This window comes from Felis catus, chromosome D3, assembly GCF_018350175.1.
Source record: "Felis catus isolate Fca126 chromosome D3, F.catus_Fca126_mat1.0, whole genome shotgun sequence".
Lineage (NCBI taxonomy): Eukaryota > Metazoa > Chordata > Mammalia > Carnivora > Felidae > Felis > Felis catus.
The window spans coordinates 54,252,402-54,266,864 of record NC_058379.1 but is presented as its reverse complement, the minus strand read 5'-3'; the positions used below and the strand labels follow the sequence as shown (position 1 = coordinate 54,266,864).

Sequence of the window (14,463 nt, the reverse complement as noted above, 5' to 3'; positions counted from 1 at the left end):
CACTTTATAAATGTTGTGCATATATTGTTTAATTTATTCCTGAAAAAAAAAAAACCATGCCTTACGTCTGTTGTTACCACTCTTTTATAAATAAGGTTAAAAGGGGAAAAGAGCCCAAGGTCACTCATCTTGAAAGAACTGAAACCTGGGGTCTCGCCCAAGTTGTAAGGCTTATGCCCTTAACAACCAGGCTCTCTACTTCAAGAACCATGATATTTTCAATAGATGTTCCCTCTAGGATGGAAGTAAGTGCCATGAGGAACAAGGAATTTATACCTCTCTCTTATTCCCATCATTAGCTCTAGTGTTTAGAATGGTACCTGGAACATAGTACAAACTCAATAACTGCTAAATAATAAGTGAATTGAAACAAGGGTGTGTGGGTGGCTCAGTTGGTTAAACATCTGACTTCAGCTCAGGTCATGGTTTCATAGTTAGTGAGTTCGAGCCCCACGTGGGGTCCTGTGCTGACAGCTCCAGGTTTGGACTCCACTTCAAGTTTGGTGTCTCCCTCTCTCTCTCCCTTCCCCCACTCGTGTTCTGTCTGTCTGTCTGTCTCTCTCTCTCTCTCTCTCTCTCTCAAAAATAAATAAACATTTTTTAATTAAAAAGAATAAGTGAGGGGTGCCTGGGTGGCGCAGTCGGTTGGGCGTCCGACTTCAGCCAGGTCACGATCTCGCGGTCCGTGAGTTTGAGCCCCGCGTCGGGCTCTGGGCTGATGGCTCAGAGCCTGGAGCCTGTTTCCGATTCTGTGTCTCCCTCTCTCTCTGCCCCTCCCCCGTTCATGCTCTGTCTCTCTCTGTCCCCAAAAAAATAAATAAACGTTGAAAAAAAAAATTAAAAAAAAAAAAAGAATAAGTGAATTGAAACAAAATACCTAAATCAGTAGAAGATACAAAAACATTTAAAAATAATCACGTGTTGATGTTTAAAATATTTAACTAGAAGAAATATAGGATAGGAAAAACCTGACTTGAAAACTCTTGGTTTTAAAAAAAATTTTATATTTGTAGTCCTCTGGAAGCTTAACAGGAATCCACCACTGCACTGTGGCTGCTAAAAGACTACTGTAATTTTAGAAAACCTTATAGCATGTATTTTTATATATATGCATATGTATGCATCATATCACATACCACATTTGTTATACTGTATACAATTCTGATCACATATTTAAAAGGGGACAATGATGGTGCAGAGATATTTTAAGGAGGTGAGTGTGATGCTAGGGAAAATGGAAACTTTCTCAGAAAGAAAGGAGGATTTTTAACACAGAAAAGAAAAGACCTATGGCAACTATCTTGCGATATTTGAAGCCTGCCCGAACAGACACAAGTGCTTGCTCTTTTTTCTCTAAAAGACTTGGGTAGATTTTCAGCTCAGCACAAGGAGAAGAAGAGATATTTAACACAACTGTCCGACATCTTTCCACAATAAAGCAGTTTTGAAAAACTAAGGTCCATTTTGTTATAAATTGCGTAATTGAGAGGCTCCTGGGTGGCTCAGTCGGCTGAGCATCTGCCTTCAGCTCAGGTCATGATCTCACAGGTTAATGAGTTCGAGCCCCGCATCCAGCTCTGTACTGAGGGTTCAAATCCCAAAGCCTGCTTCAGATCCTGTGTCTCCCTCTCTCTCTGCCCCTCCCCCACTCGCTGTCTCTCTCTCTCTCTCTCTCTCTCTCTCTCTCGCTCTCTTTCTGTCTTTCAAAAATAAACATTAAATTTTTTTTAAATATAAAATAAATCTCATAATTGATAAGAATAATTACCTACAAAAAAAAAAAAAACCTACTGAAAAGATTTCTACTTTAGGTAGAGAGCAGGACCAAATCAGTGACCTCAAATCTGGCTCTACGTTAGTTAGAATCAATTGGAAGACTGTGAAACACTGATTTTTAAGGCCTCATCCCAATTGAATCATCATCTCTGGGAGTGGAGCCTGGAGAATCCATATCAAGAATCTAAATCTTGTGATCCCCTCAGATGATTCTGGTGACTCACCAGGCTTGGGGATCACTGAACTAGATTACTTCAAAGTTGTCTTCTAACTCCCTCATTTAATGAGTCTTAGAAGATTATAGAATATTTTCTTTACCACATAAATGAGAAAGATTTGTAGTCTGTAAAATGAATTTGGTCTAAATGGACATAGGTAGCTCTAAAATGCCAGCAGACCTCCTGAGTTGTTAAACAGGTTAAAATTCTTCTTGCAATTTAGTTAATGAAAACTTTTTTCATGTATCATGGAAAGGTAAACTTTATCTGGCCTGTTTCCCAATAATTAAAGTTCCAAATCACTGAAATATAAATAAATGAGACTTTACTGTACTTATAGCACCAGTATGATGAAAAATTTGTTTACACCAGGAGGTTTTAGGTCATCCTTCAATCATTCATCCCCGTAACCAAACTACATATGCGCGTGAGCACATGCGTATACACACACACACACACACACAAATATGACACATGGTAAATGTTGGGCAATTACTGAGATGGAACAAAGGGGACTTTCAAATTCCATCGCCTTTTTAACCTTATATTTTTCTATGCAAGAATCTAGGAGCCCAAATCAAAGGAATCGAAATAATATTATTAATCACGACATACTAAGCTCTTTGTCTCTAATTCCATGTCTTTTAAACACATTAGTTTGATCTAGGTGGTGTCAAGTTGAAGAGTAAAAAGGAGTACATGTATTTTAAAAATGTTAAATTTGAAGAGAACATATTAATTTTGGCTAAATTGGTTCCCTATATAAAGGGCTTCTAACAGGTATACAGGTAGCCATATGAAGGAACTCTAATCACTGCAAAAGGGCTACATTTGTAGATTTTGCTAATCTAAAATGAAACCTGTAAGGCTCTGTTGGAATTATTTAGAAAAGAGTAATTGAAACCCCCTTCAGCAAGTTAATTCAGATTCTCCTAATTTTACTTTTCTGGTTCACAAGGTATCTTTTTTATCATGGTGTTTTCAAATTGAAGTTCACACACATCAAATAAATAGCATGATAATCAGAGGTTTCAATATCCGATACAAATGCATTATTATCTGTCATTATTGTCATTGTCACTATTATAATTGCACATTGTAAAAAGAATGGAAGCTTTTCCACAGGAATTATTCACGTGTATTACTTTCTAGGAGTAATTGAATAGTTGACATTGCATTTAAATCAAAGTAAAATATGTGATGGTTTGTCTCATTTGTTTTATTCTTATGAAATAAGAAATGTAGAGTGATCTCTATTAGGGTCCTTTATTTGGATCCAGAAAGGTTCAGTTTTATGTACTGTCCAAATGTATATTTTCTTATAACAAGGCTCAAAAGATATCCAATGTAATTAAAGTGATAATTTTCTAAGAACACATAAGACAACAGCTGGGTAGTGAAGTCCTCTTCATTAGCTTGTATTTATATACATGAACTCAACAAGAATCTCAGAGAAAAATATTATTTTTCTTTTTTAACTATTTAATCGGGCTTGGTATGTTGAAATGAAGCCCACGTTGTGTTGCCAATATCTACAGATCAATAATCACTTACCTTAGAGTTTACGTAGAACTTTTCACTTCATTTTGGATAATCCTCATGGCAATCCCTTCAAGAGGCAAGTCAGATACTATTCATCTATTATGAGAAATCAGAGGCTCCAAAAAGCCAAGTAATTTATACAAAGTTACTCTGTCGAATGGCAAAATTAGCCCTAGAATCCAGGCCATCTGGGTCTTAGTCAGAAGTTATGGTAAAATAAAAATTAAAAAAAACAAATTTGAATTGTAAAAAGATCACAGGCGTGGTAGCATATGAAGGCCTAGGTCTCAACACAGCGTATGCTTTGACTATGGGAACTTTCTCACCTCCCTGTAAAATGGAGCTCTATCTGGGACGTAAGGCTGTTTTGACAGTCAATGGAGAAAATGGTGAGGAACCACTCCCACGTGTTTTGTTAGTCTATGTGTTCTTTCTTCTGCACTCTGTTACTTCTCACACACTTTATCCTATTTTTGGCTTCTGTGTGATTCACCCTCACCAGGTAGAGTTTTAAACTTTGTTTAGACTTAAATAATATCGATACTGGTTTGGAGAAGTGAGTGACGACAAGCTTTAGAAACAAGATGCTCCAAGCGCAATGCCATAATAAATGAAATAGATGATGATATGAATGTAGTGATACGGGATTTAAAATGTGTCTTCACTCACTAAGAAGGCCGCGCATGATGAACTTCAAACACTTCGCCTTCACAGGAAACACGCAGCCGCTGAGGGTAGGTGGGATTTCCTTTCCTTCCTAGGAATTCCTCGTCACATTCCCTGAGGAGGCTGGCTAGTTTAGAGATTTGTCTTAGTTTCTGTGGAGGCCGTCGCTGCTGCTGTGCTAGCTTTGAATCGTGTCATCGTTGGCGGGGGTGAGGGTTGTTGTCATTTGCCAGCTATTCAGTGGCTTAGGATCGGTGGTCTCAGGCCAGTTCTCAGGGGACAGATGGCAGCAAGCGTCTCTTTAGGCAGAGAGAACAAAGACTCTAGATCCCTTCCTCATCTGCAGAGATGGTCCATCTAAATCGCTGTTGAAAATCACCAATGTGGATTGGTCCAGGGAGGCGGGCTTTATCAATTAATGAAACAACCTTACAAATGAATGTAAGCCATTCATTTATCTCCATGTGTCATTCGTGAAACACATTTTAAAAGGAGTACCTTTATTTAAATATCATAACGGAAATTTAATTATATTGCTTTGGTCACACTACCACCTCACTGAGTCCTTTCCTCTTACGTCTAACCATAGATAGTGGTCTATCTGCCACCACCAGAGGTCTGGCAGCAGGTAGGCGTGTCACATCGTGAAAACCACAGAATGGTGCCTTCCAGTTGAACAGCAATGTCGACACGTGGTAACTGACAGCAACCTAAAAAAGAGTATCTGCTCTCATCTTGATTCCTCTTATACTCACAGGCTGGCTGATTATTTGGACCCAAAAACTACAATGATAAAATCCTCTTATAATAGTTCTGTAACCATGCATTTAAGAGATTATATAGCACATCAGTCATGTATGCTCTCATTTCAAAATAAAAGAAAGGTACTTACTGCACTGAGTTCCCATAACCCCTCTTACCAACCACCCTGATCACTGAAATCCTCAAAGTATGGAGCTCTTTGCTATCATATTCTGTTTTTGTTTCACAACTACAGGTCTATAAGGCATACGGGTACAGTTCCAAAGTACTGTGAATGCAAAGAAGTGAGGGGTTTTCTTTGTTTGTGACAAAATTAATATTGCAAGCTGCTATCACAGTATGCATTCTTCTGTAAGTATGGCTATACTTACTATCCACGATTCCCCGATAGGAGTTTCTCCAGAAGGTATTTTTTTCTACTGAGGCATATACAATGCATTCAATGGCACCAGAGTTTCATTAAAGGAATTCTCTTGTTCCCTTCCTTCACATGGAAATGTCATTAACTGTATTAAGTTAACTCTCCGAATGTTAGGTTCTTAACCAACAAACAGTGCTTCTCCACAAGGGCGTACTTTGCCAAGCGTCCTTGAATCAGAACGACAGGCTGAATATGTAATAATAGATTCAGAGCCACCACCGCGGGTTGTGATCATATTTAAGGGGAACCCTTTCGTATTTATTGACGTTTTCCTTCAGTCATGGTTGTTCCCTTTTTGCCACCACCACCTTCAGCCTTTCAGGTAAATGAAAAGTTCAATTATATGTAAAGCGACCGTTAAATCAGCAGGCCCCTTGTGGGGGTCTGGGCCTCCCCTCCCTGCTCCAATCGCAAGTGTGCTCAATCCATTACCCTTCCTGAGGATCGCACATCCATCAGGTCGAGTGTGCCGGCCAGGGTGCATCTTATAGCTTTTACTGCATATGAGACGTTGCAGGCCTGTTCTCAGGAACTGCCAGGCAGACTGGGAATCACAGTCACGGTTAATAGCAGCGAATTGCCAGCTCTTGATGGGTGGGTAGTCACTCCTTTCAGTGGTTGCCCCCTGGGGGAGAAGGTAGAAAAACAGAGGGAGGGAATTAGAGTGACTTTGCACAGTCGAGCAGGTTCATGCCGCTGGATCAGTGGCAAGCATTGGCAGGGCTCCACTCTGGGGAGGCTCAAAACAACCTCACAGTCTCATTTTTACCAATTGGTGCTGCTGTGTCGCCAGTGGTGCCCAGGGATGGGGTGGGGGGCGGGGGGAGGCTGGGGAGGGAGGGGGCGCTGGGAAGGAGATGAAGGCAGAAGTCTCAGCTAAATTAAACAAACAAAAAGTCTCCTCGATACCGGTTAACCCACCCCAGTTAGCCCCGTGCTACTAATTGTACCAAACTGGTATTGGAAGTTCCCTGGGTGATTAAAGAGTTGGCTCACAAACTCTCTGCATAACCTTAATTTTTTCAAGGTTCTTTGAGTGGAGAATGGCTTATAATAATGATTTTGACTAATACGATTTTTGACATGCAACTTTAATGCTTAACCTTAGTACAACTCCAGAGCATTTCATGTGTACTCAGCTGTAAAGAGTGATGATTTAAAGGGATAATATAAGAAAAAGGTCGTTCTAGAATGAACCTCTAACAAATTGCATAAAGGGAGCTTATTATTCCATGAGTATGGGGATATGCTGCTCTTCTGATCATTTTTCTGCTTGGTTCAAAAAAAAAATTGTTGAGACATGAATGGGAAAAGAAACAGGAAAAAATGAAATAGAAATCTGCAAGCAAGGAACATTCTTTTGATGGTTATGATTTCGTTGCCACTAAAGAGGCTCTACAATAATGTGGTTCTCCATCTCCTCTTTTGTTTTGGGTGAAGAATTCGCTCTAACAAGAAAATGCTGTTACTGGTTGGAGGCTTGCCTCCCGGGCCGGACCGGCTCCCCAGCAATTTGGTCCAGTACTATGATGATGACAAGAAGACGTGGAAAATACTCACAAGTGAGTGCCCTTCTTTATTCATTTGCCCACCTATTTATTTCCGCGCAGAGATGTCCTGATGGATGCGAAAACGTGGTTAATCAAATTAGACATTTTATTGATTTGTTACCCTTTGGAGGTCTGTTTATGTATCCCAGGGGATTTAGAGTAAAAGACTAAATTAACATTGCAGAGGTGGCCAATTTGGTCGTGGAATAGGCCTAAATTAAACTGGCCTAACCACTGCACGAGTTTGTGTTTCTGTGACAGAGAGGGGGTAGTAACTGAGATGTTCCAAAAGAAATTCTTCTGTTCTTTTTTCTTTTCTTTTCTTTATTATTATTGTTATTTTTTTGGTTTCTTGAAAAGTGAAAGGTTGGTGAATAGCACTAAATTTTCTCATATCTTGATGGTTGTTTAGTTCATTTCTATGTAACTAACATGCATTTTGCCTTTTAAGCATTTCTGCTCGTTAATCTTTAGTCTGTGGGACTGGGTCTTAGAGAAGCACTCCCTTCTGTTGCTCCAGTTTGGGTGGACAGATACCCAGGGCCTGTCCCAGCTGCATTAAACTGTGCTTGCAGACTTCGGCCCAAGATTCTCTTCCTCCCCTCCTTCCAGGGTGATTGTGTTTTACAGCAAACCTCTTGCCTTGGGCACCGAGATTTGGAACTTATTGTTATATTGGTTATGATTCCCAATCTGACTCAGTCATGGAATCAAAAATCATCATTTCTTGAGTGCAGCAGGCTGTGTGCACCAGGCCCCTCGTGGGCACAGTGGCTGCACTGGTCAATAAAACTAAATTTTAACTGTCAAAATTGCCCAGAGCTGTATAGATAAAATAATAAATGAGTAATTTTGATCCATAAATCAAAGCCATACATTTAAAACCGACAAAAGAAAAAGTTACATTTTCTTACAGCATTGTGTCTTTGAAGCAGTTATATATTTTATCAGCTTGTTTTTTTTTTTTTTTAATCAGTTCCTTTCCTCTTACTAAAGCCCTTTAAAAGAATAGAAACAGGACAACAGTTTGCCCATAAGAGCAGAAGAGGAGCACAGACATGTGAGGTGGTGCTTGAAATAATACATTTCGGAGCTGGCTTACCCCAGCGAAACTACCAGTAGCGTTATCCGCGAGCACAACGCGGAAGCTCCCTGGACACCTATACACCACGGTTATAGTAAAGAAGTGGGGGGATAATAGCCGCAAGCTTAAGGAGAAGGAAAAAAGAAAAAGAAGTTAGAGATGTCTTCAAATGTTTTTTATTCTCTTTTTGACAAAAGTACTGTTAACAACGAGTGACCAACCGGTATTTTTAAAGTAAAGCCAAAGAATCAATTATCTGACACTTGATCAATAGAGAGAGCCTAGGCAGCATAAGACACGGATATTAGGGGGAGGAGAGAAGAAGGAAAGACAAAGATTCTTGAAGAGCGATGACAGACGGAGATAGACAGAGGCAAAAGGATATCACGCTCAAGCAGTAAGTGATATTCGTTCACAAATCTGTCTGTTTTCCCAGACACACCAGGCAAGGTCCAATTTGTTATTGGTTTGAAGCCCTTCATTAAAGGCAAAAAGATTCACTAAAGCATCATGAGTAATACCTAAGAAAAGTCTTATGTTCGTTTTAAACCTTGTTCGGAGACAGGGTGGTCATCCAATTTATTCTCCAAACTGGGGCACTTTAGAGCATGAAATGGGGACCTACTGATGGGACAATAGGTATACACTGAAACATAAGGTCACCCTACTCAAATCTTTCACGTTGCCTGATTTAGCTCTTTACTTAGAAGGAACTGGTAAGAAGGCATGAACTTGAATCTGTCAGACCTGATTCAAACCCATGTCTATGATCTTGAGTGAGGCATGTAAATATCCCAATTCATGGCTTCTTCATTCTTGTCAGCACCATTTGAGTATTTTTAAAATAAAGTGTTTATAAGTCATCTGACATTGTGTGAGCTCCACAAATTGCAGGTATCATGACTAGTATTGTAACATCAGTACCAATATTAGCACAAGGATTGTGTATAGTTTTGTACCCTAGAGGTATCGGTCAACTCAGGCTCTCCATGCAGAGGAGAGACAAATTGCACTGCCACAGATACAACACTTGGACCCGCTGCCCCCGAGTCAGGAGCCTGTCTTCCATGGTTTTCATATGTTGGATGTGGCAATCCACAGACTAAGAAGTAAAGATAAATGGGTATCTATCTGTTGACTCCATTCACCAGGTTTGACGTGGAAGGAAATAAAGACATTAATGTATAGACTTCTTATAATGGGAGCATACTCCAAGACCTTGAACCTTTTTTCTACAGTCAGGCACACTCCTAGCTCTGAAATAATGTCTACTCCACTTACACTCTTCATTTCACTGGAACCTGTACTTTAAAAAATAGAGTTTATTACCTGTTGGGCTGTGACCACGTGGCCCCAAGTGAGGGCATATTTTTCAGGTTGGTTGGAGAGATATAGACAGCTTACCTGGATGATTTCTGCTGTTGGTCTGTATTTTTTAATCTAGGCATCTTATTTGACTAATAAATAAGTCAGGTCACTGAAAGATTTCCACACTATTTGGGCCATCTAACAATAAAGGAAGAAATGTTTCTCAGTGGAATAAAAAAAACCAAAAATCCACATTCTCCCCAAATCCAATGAAGCATTATGGATTTCAAAGCTGCCCACTGACGTTCTTTTGACCCAGATGAACTGCTGAAGTTTCTGGCAGGGGGACCAGGACGACAATTAAGGCTAGGAGACGGCGCCTGGTTTGGGGTCTGCTTATTTATTAAATGACTGTCTCCATACAAACAAACTAACAAGCTTAACTAGCAAACTCGAGGTTAGCCAAAGCCTCTGAATCTTAAGACTCCTTCGCCCACTTGGCTCGAGCACGCATCTCTCAGCCTGTCTCCCAAATACTCTCCTTTGAGAAAGATGCCATTCCACGGACAGGAGCATGACCACCGCTGTGGGAGCCATGGCTTACATGAATTATATAACAAAGAAGAATTAAGAGGAAAGGCAGTCATCCTCTCTCTCTTTTCTCACCCTGTTACGTTACGTTTTAGAATCACAGTTGAAGGGGTGCACAAATAATAAGTTGAATGGAGGAGGGGTGAGTAAAAGTGAGAGAGTGGATCTACAGAACATAAAGAAAACAAAATCCAACCATCAGCCAGTCAGCGGTCTGGTCTACCTGAACAGCAAAGGGAACAATTATTCTCGCTGAAAAGACTGTTTTTGGGGAACATGCTGGCACAGATTGCGTTTTTATCCTCCCCTTCGGAAAAATCATTTAATATAGCATTATATAATTAACGTTGAGAATGGTGACAGGCCTCCGTGGTCTCTCTTAAAAAAGTATCAAGAAATAACAGGCAAAAATGACTATAAAGTCCCTTTGTCAGCGCAAAATGTTAAGCAGTAACAGTAAAATTGGCATTGTTGTCCTCTTGATTGTTAATAACGGACGGGAGGTTGAGATGCACTTTCGTTCATTTTTATTTTACAGTTCTGCTCTTCCTGCATTTCTCACTCCTGCACGCAGTCTCCCGTTTCATTCTTAACTTATTAGAAAGCAGTACAGGAGACATGAATACTAAAATGGCCAGTGCAAAAAAAAACATGCCTCCTGTACTTTGCAGGCCCCAAATCCTTGGTGCAGAGATCACACAAAATAATTCCTGTGGTTACTCTGTACTTTTGATAGCACATTGCTTACAGATCAAAGTTTTGATGAAGCCCACACGTAGAAGTGGTTTGCATCCCCCCACCCCCACCCTGAGAGACAGCACTAAGGAGCCGTCTATTTTATTTGTCTTCTTCATTGGCCAAGTCCTTCACTGGTGGGGAAAGCTGTTTCCTGGGGACTGGCTTCCTTTTTCCTACATTTCGGATGAGAGAGTCTACTTATTAGGTGCCTTCTGTAAGCAACGGGAAGGAAAGGAGTTCAAAACACAGATCTGTCCTTCCATGTGTCAAAGACGACTCCCCTTTCATAACGTTAGAATGAAAATTAGAAGAATTAAGTTAGCAAGGTTTCTTCGTTCTTTCGGCCACTGGGTTCCCTTTGTCAGAGGTAGGAAGAAATGCGTATTCTGCCCCCTCCCTTTTGGTTGATTTGCAGCTCTGGACTCTACCTGGTAATGCAAGGCTTTGGGGCCTTGTGTTTTTTAGTCACAGGAAATAAAAGAAACCCCTGTGCCCAGGTTTCCTGGGTTGTCTCCTCTGATCCCTGGAGGACACTGAACTTGATTCCATCCACGCAGGGGCGGCCCTGGGCAGGGTGTCAGCGATTAATTTTAGGAACGTCACAAAGATCAGAGGCTAACTATACTTTCCATAAAGGTTGAAGGAATAGTACCAAGAAAACAAATTTTATAAAAGACATTGAACTTCAGTCCCAAAAGATAAACACAGGCTTGATCATATCCAATATCCAATAATTGCTGGTTATTCAGAAAATCGTAAACCTGTGTGTTGATACTTTCATCTGGACTTCTTTCCTTAGCCCTTCTGTTTCTTGACCTCAGTTTATTTCTGTTCTTCGAGGATGTGTTGGAGGGAAAGTCAAGTTAGTCAAAAGCTAATATTCATTTCTTATGATTATTTATTTAGCAAGAAATAAAAAGTAAGTTAAATTGAGGGTTTTATACCTGTGGGTTTCCTTTATTTACATTATCTTTAGACCCAAACCCCACAAAGTATTTAATTTTATTTCATTTCATTTCATTTCTAGACAGGTAGGTAGACTCTATAGATAGTGCATTTCTCATTGCAGAAGAACCTCAGAAAACAATTAGGTGCTTCCAGAAGGACTCTGAAGCTGTCTGGGAAGAATTTAGACTTGTTTACAGACTTTGTTTCTTCATGTAACAAGCAATTATTAAATACCCACTCTGTGCTGGGTGGGAGGATAGAATGTAGATAAGATAATCTCTCGAGAACCTAAGGAGGCAATTATAATAGAGTGTGCTAAGGGATAGAGAAGGAACCCTCAGGGTGCTAGAGAAGAACACAGAAGGGGCTCTTAGTCTAAAGAGGAGAGGATGGGGCTCCTGCCTGGGTGGCTCAGTCAGTTGAACATCTGACTTCAACTCAGGCTATGATCTCACGGTCGGTGGGTTTGAGCCCCATGTCGGACTCTGTGCTGACAGCTCAGGGCCTGGAGCCTGCTTCGGATTCTGTGTCTCCCTCTCTCTCTGTCCCTCCCCCACTCACACTCTGTCTCTCTCTGTCTCTTAAAAATAAATAAGTGTTGGGGCGCCTGGGTGGCTCAGTCGGTTAAGCGGCCAACTTCGGCTCAGGTCATGATCTCATGGTCCGTGAGTTCGAGCCCCGCATCAGGCTCTGTGCTGACAGCTCAGAGCCTGGAGCCTGTTTCAGATGCTGTGTCTCCCTCTCTCTGACCTTCCCCCATTCATGCTCTGTTTCTCTCTGTCTCAAAAATAAAATAAACGTTAAAAAAAAATAAATAAGTGTTTAAAAAAATAATAAAATAAATAAAGAGGAGAGAGAGGTTAGGGAAGATTTCCTAAAAATGACTTTCTGTGAAGTTGAAAAAAATGGGTAGGAATTATTAAGGCAAAGAAGTGGATGAGGAGGTATTTTAGTAGGAGGGTCTAGGACCAGGAATGCCAAAAGGCAAGAGAGAGTTGGTGCCTTCTAGAAACTGAAATGAACTTATGCATCTTTTGGAGAGTCTGAGGCTAGGAAAGTATATGGTGGGGCTGGAGGGTTAACCACGAACCATATTATATGGGACTATTTCAAGGAATTGTTAAGATAGGTTTAAGAAGCAAGAGCTGAGGAGAAATACTCTTCTAATTTTAGTTTTCAGTGTTAGTGAAAACGTAGTGATCTAAAGACTTTATATAATAGCATGGCAGTCGTCTCTTAGCTTGGAACTTATTTCAGGTCATGGAGTGGTTGTTTCCATGACTCTGGACAAGAAGAAGGAGAGAGAATTGTGTTTGGACTTTTTAAATATGTTAGCATCTAATTTTACCTTCAATGAGCTCAATTCTAATTTGAGATACTTGGCTGCACATTGCTATATATCTTGAATTATTTGCTACTGTGTATTCATGCCCCAGTGCATTAGTGGATTTTTCATAGATTTTTTTTTTTTAAATATGTGTGATGGTCACTCCAAAATACTGTATTTCAAGGAAGTTGCGTGCCTGGAAAAACTAGTTGACTTTATTTCTGGTTTATACCTCCCTTGAATATAGCAATTGCTTTTTCTCCAGAGAACAGCATGTGTACAAATAATTTTGATGCTTTCTTCGCACACAAGCTGTAGTATTTGCTACTGAGTCTGGTAGAAAGGAGGTATGAGTCACATGGGCTGCTTAAATTTGTTCTGTGTCTTTCCTAGGCAAATTGCAGACTAAGTCTGGCAAGCCAATGAATGTGAATACTAAAAGATTAGATGATCTCCTTGCCCAGCCCTCTCATTTTACACATTAATTTCATTCATTCAACAAATGTAATTGAGATCTTCTATGCAGCAGGCATTGTTCTCAATACAGAGAAAACAGTGCTGAGTCAAAGCAAATATTATCACACCAATCCTAGATTTTGGTGCGGGGCGGGGGGGGGGGGGTTGTGCAGCATTAATAATAAGCCCAGATAGGGGCGCCTGGGTGGCTCAGTCAGCTGAGGGTCCAGCTTCGACTCAGGTCATGATCTCACGGTTCGTGAGTTCGAGCCCCGCGTCGGGCCCTGTGCTGACAGCTCAGAGCCTGGAGCCTGCTTCGGATTCTGTGTCTCCCTCTCACTCTGTCCTTCCCCGATTCGTGCTCTCTCTTTCTCTCTCTTCCTTCTCTCAAAAAAAAAAAAAAATTATTTTTTTTAATTTATAGAAAATAATAATAATCCCAGATAACAATATATAATAATAAAATGTGATAGTGTTCTGAAGGAAGAGCGTAAAGGTGTAAAAGGTGTATGAGATCTGTAACAGAGACGGCTGATCTAGTTTAGCTTTCCTAGAGAATGTCACCAAAGAAGAGGCATTTGAGCTAAGAACTGAAGGATAAGACAGAGTTAGCCAGGTAAAGATGTGAAAAGAAGATTGTTCCAAGTTAGTTAATGATAAATTAATAGTAAGTACTTAGACCCCACAGAAAGAAGATGCATGGCTGAAATCAAAGAGTGAAGGGGAGAAAGATATGACATATGGCAAAAGACATTAGCAGAAACCAGACCATGGAGGCCCTTCTATGGCAGGTTCACAAATTTGGCTTTTACTTTAAGTGACTGAAAGAGAGAAGGTGTCATACCCAGAGTCACACGATGATTTAGTGGCAGGATGAGGAAGAGAACACTGGCCTCTGTATTTCCATCAAACAGTGCTGCCTCATGTACCACACCAATCTGTCTCACCAACAAGTGCCATTAGTCAAGAGCCCAAGCAGATGAATGAGATTTAATCTGTGCTGACCCATTTCACCCATGAAAATCTAAATGGATCCAACGTACTTGTCGTAGTACCTCATTCAGAGACTAAAACTA

At 40.4% G+C, this 14,463-nt stretch overlaps 1 protein-coding gene across 1 annotated transcript in view; it reads left to right on the top strand.

The window, feature by feature from the left end:
• The window catches only part of KLHL14 (kelch like family member 14), a 105,110-nt gene that overhangs the window by 24,195 nt on the left and 66,452 nt on the right, over window positions 1-14,463 (top strand). The window contains exon 3 of the mRNA XM_006938836.4: window positions 6,826-6,947. Within this exon, the coding sequence (XP_006938898.1) occupies window positions 6,826-6,947 (122 nt within the window). The remainder of the gene's footprint in view (window positions 1-6,825; window positions 6,948-14,463) is intronic.